Source organism: Oncorhynchus clarkii, chromosome 9 (assembly GCF_045791955.1).
Source record: "Oncorhynchus clarkii lewisi isolate Uvic-CL-2024 chromosome 9, UVic_Ocla_1.0, whole genome shotgun sequence".
In the NCBI taxonomy this organism is placed as follows: Eukaryota; Metazoa; Chordata; class Actinopteri; order Salmoniformes; family Salmonidae; genus Oncorhynchus; species Oncorhynchus clarkii.
The window spans coordinates 25,331,788-25,346,883 of record NC_092155.1 but is presented as its reverse complement, the minus strand read 5'-3'; the positions used below and the strand labels follow the sequence as shown (position 1 = coordinate 25,346,883).

The window sequence follows — 15,096 nt, the reverse complement described above, 5'->3', positions numbered from 1 at the left end:
CCCACTGGACAGAGGGGCTGCTCGGGACAGAGGGGCAGCTCGGGACAGAGGTGAAGCAGCTGCTCGGGACAGAGGGGCGATAGCAGCTCGGGACAGAGGGGCGATAGCAGCTCGGGACAGAGGGGCGATAGCAGCTCGGGACAGAGGGGCGATAGCAGCTCGGGACAGAGGGGCGATGGCAGCTGCTCGGGACAGAGGGGCAGCTGCTCGGGACAGAGGGGCAGCTGCTCGGGACAGAGGGGCAGCTGCTCGGGACAGAGGGGCGGCAGCAGCTCGGGACAGAGGGGCGGCAGCTGCTCTGGACAGAGGGGCAGCTGCACTGGCGGCCCCTGGCTTACTGGCGGCCCCTGGCTGACTGGCGGCACTGGCGGCCCCTGGCTGACTGGCGGCACTGGCGGCCCCTGGCTGACTGGCGGCACTGGCGGCCCCTGGCTGACTGGCGGCACTGGCGGCCCCTGGCTGACTGGCGGCACTGGCGGCCCCTGGCTGACTGGCGGCACTGGCGGCCCCTGGCTGACTGGCGGCACTGGCGGCCCCTGGCTGACGGGCGGCACTGGCGGCCCCTGGCTGACGGGCGGCACTGGCGGCCCCTGGCAGACGGGCGGCACTGGCGGCTCCTGGCAGACGGGCGGCACTGGCGGCTCCTGGCAGACGGGCGGCACTGGCGGCGCTGGGCAGACGGGCGGCGTTGGCGGCTCCTGGCAGACGGGCGGCACTGGCGGCGCTGGGCAGACGGGCGGCGTTGGCGGCGCTGGGCAGACGGGCGGCGTTGGCGGCGCCGGGCAGACGGGAGGCTCAGCTGGTGCTGGGCAGACGGGAAGCTCCGGCAACGCTGGAGAAGAGGAAGGCCCTGGTAGCGCCGGAGAGGCGGGAGACTCCGGCAGCGGCGCCGGACAGGCGGGAGGCTCCGGCAGCGGCGCCGGACAGGCGGGAGGCTCCGGCAGCGGCGCCGGACAGGCGGGAGGCTCCGGCAGAGGCGCCGGACAGGCGGGAGACTCCGGCAGAGGCGCCGGACAGGCGGGAGACTCCGGCAGAGGCGCCGGACAGGCGGGAGACTCCGGCAGAGGCGCCGGACAGGCGGGAGACTCCGGCAGCGCTGGAGAGGAGGAAGGCTCTGGTAGCGCCGGAGAGGCGGGAGACTCCGGCAGCGCTGGAGAGGAGAGAGCCCCTGCAAGGATGGGCCGGAGAGACAGCCTGGTACGGGGAGCTGCCACCGGAGGGCTGGGGTGTGGAGGTGGTGACGGATAGACCGGGCCGTGCAGGCGCACTGGAGCTCTTGAGCACCGAGCCTGCCCAACCTTACCCGGTTAAATGGTCCCGGTCGCCCTGCCAGTGCGGCGAGGTGGAATAGCCCGCACTGGGCTATGCAGGCGAACCGGGGACACCGTGCGCAAGGCTGGTGCCATGTAAGCCGGCCCAAGGAGACGCACTGGAGACCAGATGCGTAGAGCCGGCTTCATGGCACTTGGCTCGATGCCCACTCTAGCCCGGCCGATACGCGGAGCTGGAATGTACCGCACCGGGCTGTGCACCCGCACTGGGGACACCGTGCGCTCCACAGCATAACACGGTGCCTGCCCGGTCTCTCTAGCCCCCCGGTAACCACAGGAAGTTGGCTCAGGTCTCCTACCTGGCGTAGCCATACTCCCTGTTAGCCCCCCCCCAAGAAATTTTTGGGGCTGACTCCCGGGCTTCCATCCACGACGCCGCGCTGCCTCCTCATACCAGCGCCTCTCCGCTTTCGCCGCCTCCCGTTCTTCCTTGGGGCGGCGATACTCTCCTGGCTGAGCCCAAGGTCCTTTACCGTCTAGTTCGTCCTCCCATGTCCAATCCTCCTCGCGCTGCTCCTGCTGCTGCTTTCTCCTTTGCCCATTACCACACCGCTTGGTCCTGTTGTGGTGGGTGATTCTGTAACGGCGTTCGTCTGTAGGAGGAAGAGAAGCGGACCAAAGCGCAGCGTGGTGGTTATTCATGTTTTAATAAATCGCTACACATGAACAAACTAACAAAAACAAGAAATGTGAAAACGCAAAACAGTCCTATCCTGTGACACCAAACACAGTGACAGGAACAATCACCCACAAACAAACAGTGAAACCCAGGCTACCTAAGTATGATTCTCAATCAGAGACAACTAATGACACCTGCCTCTGATTGAGAACCATACTAGGCCGAAAACATAGAAATGCCCCAAACCATAGAAAAACAAACATAGACTGCCCACCCAACTCACGCCCTGACCATACTAAATAAATACAAAACAACAGAAATAGAGGTCAGAACGTGACAATACCGCTCAGGAAGGAGACGCGTTCTGTCTCCTAGAGGTGAACGTACTTTGGTGAGAAAAGTGCAAATCAACCCCAGAATAACAGCAAAGGACCTTGTGAAGATGCTGGAGGAAAAGTACAAAAGTATCTATATCCACAGTAAAATGAGTCCCTTATCGACATAACCTGAAAGGCCGCTCAGCAAGGAAGAAGCCACTGCTCCAAAACCGCCATAAAAAAGCCAGACTACGGTTTGCAACTGCACATGGGGACAAAGATCGTACTTTTTGGAGAAATGTCCTCTGGTCTGGTGAAGGAAAAATAAAACTGTTTGGCCATAATGACCATCGTTATGTTTTGAAGGAAAAGGCGGAGGCTTGCAAGCTGAAGAACACCATCCCAATCGTGAAGCACGGGGGTGGCAGCATCATGTTGTGGGGGTGCTTTGCTGCAGGAGGGACTGGTGCACTTCACACAATAGATGGCATCATGAGGGCGGAAAATTATGTGGATATATTGAATCTGCATCTCAAGACATCAGTCAGGAAGTTAAAGCTTGGTCGCAAATGTGTCTTCCAAATGGACAATGACCCCAAGCATACTTCCAAAGTTTTGGCAAAATGGCTTAAGGACAACAAAGTCAAGGTATTGGAGTGGCCATCACAATGCCCTGACCTCAATCCTACAGAAAATGTGTGGGCAGAACTGAAAAGGCGTGTGTGAGCAAGGAGGCCTACAAACCTAATTCAGTTACACCAGCCCTGTCAGGAGGAATGAGCCAAAATTCACCCAACTTATTGTGGGAAGCTTGCGGAGGCTACCCGACACGTTTGACACAAGGTAAACAAGGCAATGCTACCAAAATCTCATTGAGTGTATGTAAACTTCTGACCCACTGGGAATGTGATGAAGAAAATAAAAGCTGAAATAAATCCTTCTCACATTCTTAAAATAAAGTGTTGATCCTAACTGACCTTAGACAGGGATTTTTTTACGGGATTAAATGTCAGGAATTGTGAAAAACTGAGTTTAAATGTATTTGGCTAAGGTGTATGTAAACTTCCGACAACAACTGTATATACTAGGCGGTGTCAGAGGAAGGCCCAACAAATTGTCCAAGACTCCAGTCACCCAAGTCATAGACTGTTCTCTCTGCTACCGCACGGCAAATGGTACCGGGGTGTCAAGTCTAGGAGCAAAAGGCCCCTTAACAGCTTCTACCCCCAAGCCATAAGACTACTGAACAACTAAACTAATCAAATGGCCACCCGGACTATTTACATTGATTACTCCCCCCTTTTGTTTTCATACTGCTGCTACTCGCTGTTTATTATCTATGCATAGTCACTACTTCTTGAACTGCATTGTTGGTTAAGGGCTTGTAAGTAAGCATTTCACGTTAAGGTTGTATTTGGCGCATGTGACAAATACAATTTGATTTGATTTGAATTGAATTAGGCTTCATTGAAAACCTTTTATCATGGGCCAAAATTCTTGATGTATTACTAATTGGCATGGCGCGTCGACCAACCTCGTACCCAATTATCTCTTAAAGTAACTGTCCAGTGAAATTCTCACTTTTAAAAGGTAATATTCTGTTGTTGACTCATCCTATGCACGTATTTATGGCCAGAGCCTAAATTGGAGAAGAAACACCTCAAACTTGTATCTCAAACAGACTGTTTCAAACATGATGTCATGTTGGCTCATTGGCTGAGCTGGCCAATCAGCGGTCTACTCGAATGAATATTTTGAATGACTGGTATACACCCACACCATTCTGTTGTTGGGGCACACTTACAACATTCAAACACAGGAAATCTGCTTTTTAAACAACTTAATTACCATTTTTTGTATGGGAAACTATTTCACTCAAATGTTTATTAATTATAGGTCATATTTCATAGAAATCTTGAAACACTGGACAGTTACTTTTTAAATAGTGAAAAGCTCTTCCTGTGTCTCAACACTTCCTGTTCGGTGCTCCTTTTTCTGTTTAACCTCTCACTTCCTGGTTCAACTCCCAATAGATAATAATAATAATTTATTAAACTTTTATAGCACTATTCATTAAATAAAGGCATTTCAAAGTGATGTCTAGCAACACCAACAGCAAAAAAACAAGCAATTTAATAACAACATCCTGAATCATCGTGGTCAAGAGACTGAACGCTGAGAAAATTAATGGATGATTGTCATTTTAAACAGGTGAAGGAATAGGAGCAATAACTTTCATAAACATTGAGCTAATAAACAGCTTCATGGTTAGTTGAATCCAGTTCCATTTCTTTCTTTGTTGTCCCTGCAGGGAGGAGAGTGAGAGTGTGTTGACACTGAAAGGGCTGACCCCCACCGGCATGCTGCCCAGTGGAGTACTGTCCGGAGGCAAGGAGAAGCTCCAGAATGGTACGCACCACAACACACACCCTGGACCTCCATGCCTAGCCCACAACACCCCTCACACTCCCCAGGCCACCGTGTTCCGCCCCCATCAATACACACTTATACAAATATTTAATTAGCAATGCATCTACCTCAAAGACAAGCAGATACCTGATACTTATTTCACAAAAAAAAATTCTCTCAGGGTATTTTCTTTTAAACCCAGTATATTTCTTTACGACTTTTATGTCATAGAACACAGTTGCAGCAGTGGGAAATACAATGTAACTATCTGTAGTCAATATAAGCATTACTGCAGCAAGGTTACCCTAGAATAAGCTATTATCTAAGTACTGCAAAGCGTGGCCCCTTTCTCTGATGTTGGTTTTAGATAATACCGTCATAAAATGTTAGAAGTTTTTCGCCATTGTCTCTTTTAATGCTGTCTTGCTTTCCTTACCCCCCCCCCCCCCCCCTCTCCACTTCCTCTCTGAAATCTACTGGTTATATCTCAAATATTGTCTCTGTCTTCTTCTTTCTCCTCTTTCCCTAGAAACCACAGGTATAATCTGTTGTGCAAGTATTGTGTCAGCAGTGTTTTGTGAGAATATTGTAGAATTCACCCTCCCATGTTGAATTCCAAACACTCCCAAAAACAGTCTGACGATCGATCGATCTCCTTTACGTGACAGACTAGCATTATAAGATGCTTTTCCACAGGGAAGACATTTCTTCCAAAGATGACAAGTGGAATTGAATAATCTACCGATGGAATCAGGCTATAACATAGACCATTTAGAATTTGAATTTATTTTAAATAGAACAAAATCATGTCCTTTGATTTGACACATTTTAAGTGATTTTTAAGATGTCAGAGAAGGCTAGGTACCGAGTAAGATGCAAAGGATGAATTGGAATTTACATAAACAACCGTGTATGAAAGGGGATACATATTATCTACCTTGTCACCCACAAACAAGGCAGAAATCCAAAGAACTTCATTCTCCTCTCTTTGGTTCTCTTGGTCAGTTTAAGTCTCCTCTATCAGTTGTTTTAGGCCTACAGTGAGTTTAAGTCGTGTTTTCGATCCTCTACTGCTCTGAACCGTCGACATCTATTTCTGGGTTCACTTCTCCCGAAGTTTACCACAGAAATGCTACATGTTTGCCTTATAATCAGTAGTCTATAACTCTATCTCTCTCACACACACACACACACACACACACACACACACACACACACACACACACACGCACACACACACACACACAAACCACACATTGTTGATTCCGACTGCATAGGGGCAACCATGTACAGTAGTTCCCAGTGATGCCAAAGCCATCCAATGGAGATGCAGTAGCGAGGAGGAGCCATGTTGGGAGGCAGAGTGACGTTCAAAGAGATTTTCTGTCGCAGCATTGGTAGAATCACAGCTCGCCATAGGCTCCTATTGTTCAGACAGTCTCCAATGTGCTTCTACCGCAATGTTGTGCAATCCATCAACCACTTGGTTTCTTTTGGACCTCCTTATAGCTTTCCTGTGTGTGTACGTCGCTCTTGTGCATTATGTATCGTACCTCCATAGCCACATCGACCTGTTCAAGTTGTAGAGCTGTAGCTGCTAAGTATCATTTGCAGGCCCAACCGAGCCCATTTCCTTTTTCTCTGTGTGCACCACCTGAGTACAGAGTCATTTCCGTATTTCTGGTGATAAGTGTTTGATGATGAGTATTGCTATAGAACAGAAGGATTTGTACGGTAAGTGGTAAGTGCATTAAAATATTCCCACGGTGTGTTTTTTAAAGGTGCATCTGCTCTTTCGGCGGTTCGTGTCAAAAGACGCGGCTGCGCTACAGTTCATGATAGCTTGTAGCCATTCTTCTTTTCTTTTATCTGAGCTCGGTTGTTCAGCTGCAGCCGCATTTATGACTTTGGCAGAGTTGTTTCTGTTCTCACTCACACGTCCACATCTACTGTAGCCTAACTCCTGTTATATGTCACCCCCCCCAACCCTGCTCCAGTGTGTAGTTTGTTGAGTGAGGATACATCAGACAGATATTCACATTCACCCCTTTGATAATCATCAACCCTCTCCAGTCCTACTTGTCACGGCATCCCCCTCCCCGACATCCATTTTCTATAGCCGTCCCGCACCGCTTCTGGTCCCTTTGTCAAACACGGGTGCCGTTTTTACCAAGCTCAAAATACCAGCGCACCACACATTTGTGTACAATGGGTATTTGACTGGCTCCATTCCGTCTGTCACTTTTTTGGTTAACTACCCCCTTCCTTCTTTGTCTGTCTTAACACACCCGCTTGATCCCTGCTCCTCCTCCCATGAGTGTCCTCTGTCCGAAAAACACAGAGAGTTTTTTTTGTTTTTAACATTGTTGTCTTTGCATTGGCTCTCTCTTTTTGCTGCTCATTGACCGGTTCCTGGGAAAAAACCAAATGAATTCCTCGCTGGTCACCGTTCTTCTCATTCGTTTTGCAACCCCCGTCTTCTTCTCTTCAGCTACTATTGAGGCTATTGAGGCAGACGAAGGTAACTAGGCCGGCGGCCCTCTCTGTTGCTTCTTACCGCAATAGACAGGGGCCCCCGCCTGCTGCGTTTTCATCCATCTCGCCGTAGCTTGTTACAGAGTGTGTTGGGTGTTTGAGCTAACAAATTGTGGCATAATAATTACCCCCCCCCCCCCCAAAAAAAAAGAGGGGGGGAGTACAGAAAAGCCACACTTGTTTCAAAGGGGAACAAAGATCATATCACTGTTGAACAAAGATCATACTAGGCAGATAGCATTAAATGCATTACTTTTCTTTTCACCTGCTAGGATATAGCCACCCTCCCCTCCCTCCCACCGACAAGGTTTTCAGCTTAGTCTGTATGTACATTGTTTTGCAGTATCCCCTCCACTAAGCTGTGTCCACTCATACGTTTGTCTGAAAAACAACAGCACTCAGCAGGATATTATGTCACACCTGTGACTTCATACAACGCCCCATGCCCCTACACCAACTCATCCACCCACTCAGTCTTTCTATGAAAGACCGATCTGATTGTCCCCCTTTGAAACAACTAATACAGTTGTGCTTTGTCTTTGCACTAATATACGTGAGATAGAAACAAATCAGAACTAAATTTGCTTTTCCAACAGAGGCTTTGAAAGCCAAATTGGGCTCCAACTCCAAAAAGAAAATGGGCAAACAAAGCCACGCAACAAAGAACAAGCTTAACTACGCACTAAATAGCGATTTGCTAGCTAGCTGCTATTTAAGTTGGAATTGTTCAGCGACTCCTCATAAGCGCCCCCTAGAGGATGACGTGCATCAGTGACGAGACTCTTTTAGCTTATTTTTCCATGTGGTTCCTCTGTGGCCCTGCTGTGTCCTGTTCTCTTTGTTGAGCTGCTAATAACCTGTGTCTGACCTGTACTATGCAGCAACACAAACTACAAGACCCATCAGCCCCCTCTCTCCACACCCATAATTTAATAATATCGCTAATTCCTCCCAAATTTTTCTGATCCAGAAAAAGGATATCCTGAAAATGTAACTGCTGACTACCATTATAGCCCCCTTGTCCCTTAGTAATTTGCTGCATGTTCTGAGCAGGCTTAACAAGTGATTAGCAACAAGTACCTTTTGTAGTAGTGTCTATGCATGTGAGCGTAGTCTCACTGTTGTAGTACTTTTTCTGTGGTATACTGTATGTTTCAGTGTATGTGGGCCCCACTCTCTATTTTCCATTCATTTTTCTCTTTTCCATTTCCTTGGTCCTTTTGTTTTGTTTGTGTAGTACAGTGGTGGGGTGGTCTGGTCCTGGGGGTCCTCAGGTGTTTTCAATTGTGCCTTTTTGAAATATGCAGTCAAGTATCTTCAGGTTTATTTTTTGATAGAGCATCAGTTGCAAAATGTTGTTTTTACAGTTTCTTTTTCTTTTTTTTTACACTATTTACTTCCACGTTCACTTTCACACTGAATAATTTGCACATGTATTTTCCCCAAAATGCTTAATTTCATCTCATAATTGACTTACATACACTACTGGTCAAAAGTTTTAGAACACCTACCTCATTCAAGGGTTTTTCTTTATTTTTGCTATATTCTACACTGTAGAATAATAGTGAAGACATCAAAACTATGAAATAACACATATGGAATCATGTAGTAACCAAAAAAGTGTTAAACAAATCAAAATCTATTTTATATTTGAGATTCATTAAATAGCCACCTTATGCCTTGTTGACAGCTTTGCACACTCTTGGCATTCTCTAAACCAGCTTCTTAAGGTAGTCACCTGGAATGCATTTCAATTAACAGGTGTGCCTTCTTAAAAGTTCTTTTGTTGTATGTATTTGCTTTTTAATGTGTTTGAGCCTATCAGTTGTGTTGTGACAAGGTGGATGGGGGTGGGTACACAGAAGATTGCCCTATTTGGTAAAAGACCAAGTCCATATTATGGCAAGAACAGCTCAAATAAGCAAAGAGAAAACGACAGTCCATCATTACTTTAAGACATGAAGGTCAGTCAATATGGAACATTTCAAGAACGTTGAAAGTTTCTTCAAGTGCAGTCGCAAAAACCATCAAGTGCTATGATGAAACTGGCTCTCATGAGGACCGCCACAGGAATGGACAACCCAGAGTTACCTCTGCTGCAAAAGATAAGTTCATTTAGAGTTACCAGCCTCAGAAATTGCAGCCCAAATAAATGCTTCGTAGAGTTCAAGTAACAGACACATCTCAACATTAACTTTCAGAGGAGACTGTGAATCAGGCCTTCATGGTTGAATTGCTGCAAGGAAACCTCTACTAAAGGACACCAATAAGGGGAAGAGACTTGCTTGGGCCAAGAAACACGAGCAATGGGCATTAGACCGGTGGAAATTTGTCCTTTGGTTTGGTCCAAATTTGAGATTTTTGGTTCCAACCGACATATCTTTGTGAGACGCGGTGTGGGTGAACGGATGATCTCCAAATGTGTATTTCCCACCGTAAAGCATGGAGGAAAAAGTGTTATGGTGTGGGGCTGCTTTGCTGGTGACACTGTCTGTCATTGTATTTAGAATTCAAGGCACACTTGGCTACCACAGCTTTCTGCAGCGATACGCCATCCCATCTGGTTTGCGCTTAGTGGGACTATCCTTTGTTTTTCAGCAGGACCATGACCCAACACACCTCCAGGCTGTATAAGGGCTATTTGACCAAGAAGTAGAGTGATGGAGCGCTGCATCAGATGACCTGGCCTCCACAATCCCCCGACCTCAACCAAATTGAGATGGTTTGGGATGAGTTGGACTGCAGAGTGAAGGAAAAGCAGCCAACAAGTGCTTGGCATATGTGGGAACTCCTTCAAGACTGTTGGACAAGCATTCCAGGTGAAGCTGGTTGAGAGAATGCCAAGCGTGTGCAAAGCTGTCATCAAGGCAAAGGGTGGCTATTTGAATAGTCTTAAATATAAAATATATTTGATTTGTTTAACACTTTTTTTGGTTACTACAAGATTCCATGTGTTATTTCATAGTTTGATGTCTTCATTATTATTCTACAATGTAGAAAATAGTAAAAATAAAGAAAAACCCTTGAATGAGTAGGTGTTCTAAAACCTTTGGCCAGTAGTGTACATACTTTTCTGCTTGTGAGTTAATTATGTGATATATCAGCAGTGTTTTTACTTTTGTAAATATTTCCTGGTACAATGAAAACCTATTTACCTCCAGCACCAGACATACCCTCTTCAGTAGGTTTATGTTCAGTAGGATTATGTAATCCATTTGTCTTTCGGGTTATATAATTACGATAATATGGTAATTGGTGTTGATATTGTGTTGTAATTTACTCTGATGAATTGTTCATATTGATTGTATTATACTTCTCTAATATCTTCAAAAAGCAGAATGAACACTACATGGGGTGGCTTATACCTATGATATTACAAGATGAGAATAAAAATAGATAGAATTTATCATTTAAGTGTTCAAAATGTCTCTGCATGAAGAAGTTAAGTTATATACATACTTATAAATACACGCACCCAACTTGTATTCTTACTGTAGTTGTTTCTAGGAAAACACTAAGCAGATGAAATGCACATTGGCGTGATACTATTGAGAGAAGCATAGTATAGAAATATATTTTTCTCACAAATAACTATATTGTTAAAATGTCGATGCTGTGGTTTCTGTGGGTTGGTCTACTAAGCCTCTGCTATGCTAACAACCATCAAGGGATTTTTCCATTCAGTGCAATGGTTTATATAGTCAACCATTTCAGACAAATGGATTTTTATTCGTTGTATGGAATTCATTATTTTGTCATCACATGACTTGATTGCTATCACAATTAATTATTGACTGAACAAAAACCAAAGGCAAACCAAACACACTGATGTGTGTTTGTGCTTCTGAACCAGAAATATGTCACCTTATTAAATATTGTACATGTCTTTTCTACTTCTCTCCTCTAAATCACCCATTCCCTCCATTTTCCCCTCTCCATCCCTCCATCCTCCAGCCATCAAGGGCTTCTCGCCCCAGCACAAAATCACCAGCTTTGCGGAGGCCAAGGGCCTGGACCGCATCAACGAGCGGATGCCCCCGAGGCGGGACGGCCTCCCCTCAGACGCCAGCCTCAACTCCCTCAACAAGGCTCTGTCCTCGGAGACCAATGGCACAGACGCCAAGGACAGCAGCAACATCCAGTGAAGGGGCACGCTCCACCACGGCTGGTGGTGGCAGTCTGTGGCGACCAGGGTGGGTCGAACTACGGAAAGTTATTGCTCGTTCACTTTTTCAGGCCCTTGGCCTCCTCGAAGCTGGTGATGACGTGCTTGATTCTGAGACGAGAGAGGGAGCGAGAGAGAGCGAGAGAGAGAGAGAGAGAGAGAGAGAGAGAGAGAGAGAGAGAGAGAGAGAGAGAGAGAGAGAGAGAGAGAGAGAGAATTTATGAAAGCCCCTAGCTCATTTTACTGCAGGGCTCTCCAACCCTGTTCCTGAATAGCTACCCTCCTATAGATTTTCGCTCCAACCCCAGTTGTAACTACTCTAACCTGATTCAGCTTATCAACCAGCTAATTATTAGAATCAGGTACGCTTGATTAGGGTTGCAGTGAAAACGTACAGGACGGTTGCTCTCCAGAAACAGGGTTGGAGAGCCCGGTTTTACTGGATATGGAAATTTTGTGTAACTTCTTACTAACTATTGTACGTTTACAAAATACAGCACTAAAAAGGGCAAAACATAAATAAAAAAACATGTTTTTAACATATAAGGGTGTACAAATTAAGTAAGGACTATTTATTAATAACTTTTTTTGCTACTCTTATAAAATAGCTCTGAAATAAATTAGGCAGTCTTAAAAAGAATGTTGCAACATTGTTTAAATGCCCCAAAAATTTAAAGTTTTATGGTTTTGTACAGATTATGCTTACCTCAGGTTCATTTGGTGTGTGCTTTTGACCCAGATTTCTGGAAAATGGCAAATTATTACCTTGGTGATGAATACCTATTTTTTTGGGGAGTTTCATAACTGGAATTTACATTTATATATTATTTGCAAATATGTTTTTGTTGTTTTTTGGGAATATAGATTTTATTGTGGCTTTCTGGAATTCTGTGAGTGTTCATTTTTCTCTTTTTAAAGTATTGCGAACAAAGTAAACATAAAGAACCTATATTGTGTAAAAAAAAAAAAAATCAACTGAAAGTGTCTGCCTATGCATGTTTTATAAAATGAAACAAAGGAATGAATAAATGAATTGAATGCCTTGGCTACGGAGACCTGTTTTTAAATGTAGTGCGCTTAGTGAATATATACTGGAAACGTATATCGGCATTCATTAAATTAACACCATGATAATGCTTTATATGCCTTCAACTTCTTTTATAATTGAAACATTTAACTATCTGAGATGGAAAAGGAATCATATTTTTAACATGCACTTGTAAGTGCACACAGTCAGATTTAGCATGTTTGACCATTCTTGTGAGGTTTGTGGTTACATGTGGAACTCAAAATGCATGATAACTGTTAGTGCCATATAACGGGTTAGAAATGTTTGTTCTGTTTTGTAAACGTGCCACAGAAAGTGTAATTTAATTACTATTATTAATAATGTTATTATTATTATTTGGAACTCTGCTTTGTATATCAGTTACAGGTTTGTTACTGCTTAATACTTTAAGATAAAACAAAAAAACGTTTTTTTTTTAAACTGCTTAAGTGCCCAAGTAATTCACTACACGACATAAAGCCTTGCTTTTGTAATTTAACTTCAAACCAGTTGGCAGATGAAGCATGCACTCAACTATGAAAAAGTATTTTATATTACTGTTCAATAAAAAATGTGCATGTATTTCAACTTAAATGAAACTGTTTATTTGTGTGTGGTATATTCCTATTCTCAGATTTCAAGTCAATGTAAACATAAAAAATAAAAAATGTATTACATCCTAAATATATGCACTTTTGGAAATGTTTACTGATATTACATGGTGTACGCCAAAACATTCATAATGAGCTCTTCATAAATTATTATATATAGCATACTATTAATTCATAAATTGGATTTCATAGCTGCCTCCCAAAAAGCATGTATCTCTCTAGTCACTGGAACTTAAGAGACTTGGCTTAAAGGAGAATTCTGCTTTTTACAACCAAATCTCAATTTTTGATGTAAATGGGACTTTGATGTAGCTGTTCCATTATTAGTAGCCATATTATAAGTTCAACATTTGCAAAACAACCAGTTTTCATAACTTCATAATATTCTTATAATTTTTGTGTCACAATAGGTTAGCACCTACAATTTGCAACATATACAGGGTTTCCGGATACTCCCGTAAAGCCAAGCTCATTGGCTATCGAGCTAACTTGACCCCGATCGGTGCTTATTTGACAAAGATACAGTCGATCAAATGAAGACCGGCCGCGTCATCCGCGTGCCATGAAGGCGTTGCTCTCTTACCAAATTTGTGCGTGCCATTTCTTCAGCAAGTTCACATGGTGAAGCTGGAGGGGTTTTCTCCGCCCTGTTTGGCAGACCTTGTAATTGACGTCGCCTACCCACTCAAGGGTGGGGCAGCAGCTGGTACCAGTTCCTCCCGTCTCCCTCGATGACTTCTTCAGCATCTGCTTTAGGGTCTTATTGAAGCATTCAACTAATCCCTGTCCATTTGTGGATGGTACACACTGGTCCTGTTTTATTCGTAATTGATTGCAGACATGTTTCATCACACGAGTAATGAATGCGGTGCCCTGGTCCGTCAGGATTACCCGCGGAATACCAATGGACCCACCAGATCCATTGCCACCCGCTCAAATGGCACTCCTATAATGGGCAAGGGAACCAAAGGGTTTCTATAATGTACCCTCAGAGCTGTGATCTGGCACTCCGGGCAACTACGGCAGTAGTCCTCCACGGCACGCTTGACTCCAGGCCAGTGGAACCGGTTCACAATCCACTCCCTGGTTTTCTCCATCCCCAGATGTGCCCCAAGCAGGTGGGTGTGGGCAAGCTGCAACACAGTCCTAACATACTGCCTGGGTATGAGTAACAAGTCTTTTGTCTCCCCATTGTGCTTTACTGCCTGAATCAATAAATTACGCTCGAAGTGGGGGTAGCGCCACTCACTTACCCCAGTTAACAGCCAGCCATCCACCAAAATCACCTGGCCCCTAGCATTCTGGAGATTGGGGTCTTCTAACTGGGCCATCCCGAACGGACTCGTGAGGATTCCCGTGTCGTGAGTCCGTCTGTGGCCTCCACCTCCATAAAGGGGAGCCTGAGGCCTTCCTCACACGCTGGCTCGCTTGCCGGGGCAGGGTCGTCTCCCTCCTCCGAGTCCGACTCGGGCCCAGTTGACACCTCTCGTGGCAGTGGGTGGGTTGCACAGGCCACCGTCCTTTCCTTTTCTTCCTACCTCACTTGCGTGCCTCCCCAGGTCCCTCCTCCACAGTACCTGGAAGAGAGGGCAATATCCACCGAGGAGAATAGACACGGGCAGGTTAGGAACAGCCCCCACGAGCATCTGGCACTCCCCCTTCGGGGTGGTAAACCTCACCGGCACAGTTGGGTACCTCTTCGTGTCCCCTTGTACACAGGACACTGTCTCCTCCTCGTCCCCCGGTTCACCTTTCCCCTCTCGGGTGAGCCACTGCGGGTGGGCCAGGGTTACCATGCTGCCGGAGTCCAGCAGAGCACTGGTGTCGATGCCATTGATTCGTACAGGAACCATCAGAGTACGCCCACCAGGAGATGACATAACTCGCCATCCGCGTTAACCCAGAGCTGGGGGATGTGGAGGGCATGGCCTCCTCCCGGGAACTGTCCCGGCTCACCGCACTCATAGCTCTGATCTAGGTCCAGCAGTGGCCGACATCGTCGGTTTGGGTCATCCTGCTTCCCGTCCTCGGCTGGTTTCGTCCAGGCCCTCTTCAGCCCCT

The 15,096-nt window shown here is 45.8% G+C and overlaps 1 protein-coding gene across 7 annotated transcripts in view; it reads left to right on the top strand.

The window, feature by feature from the left end:
- The window catches only part of LOC139416121 (protein phosphatase 3 catalytic subunit alpha-like), a 111,479-nt gene extending 98,371 nt beyond the window's left edge, over positions 1–13,108 (top strand). For 2 of the 7 annotated variants that reach the window (XM_071164424.1, XM_071164423.1), the window contains 3 exons: positions 4,579–4,676; positions 7,168–7,197; positions 11,166–11,573. In XM_071164424.1, the coding sequence (XP_071020525.1) occupies positions 4,579–4,676; positions 7,168–7,197; positions 11,166–11,356 (319 nt within the window). In that variant the 3' untranslated portion in view covers positions 11,357–11,573. Of the gene's footprint in view, positions 1–4,578; positions 4,677–7,167; positions 7,198–11,165 lie in introns of all 7 variants that reach the window. The other 5 variants (XM_071164427.1, XM_071164425.1, XM_071164428.1 and 2 more) reach the window with 4 other exon arrangements.
- The last annotated feature ends 1,988 nt before the right edge of the window (positions 13,109–15,096 follow it).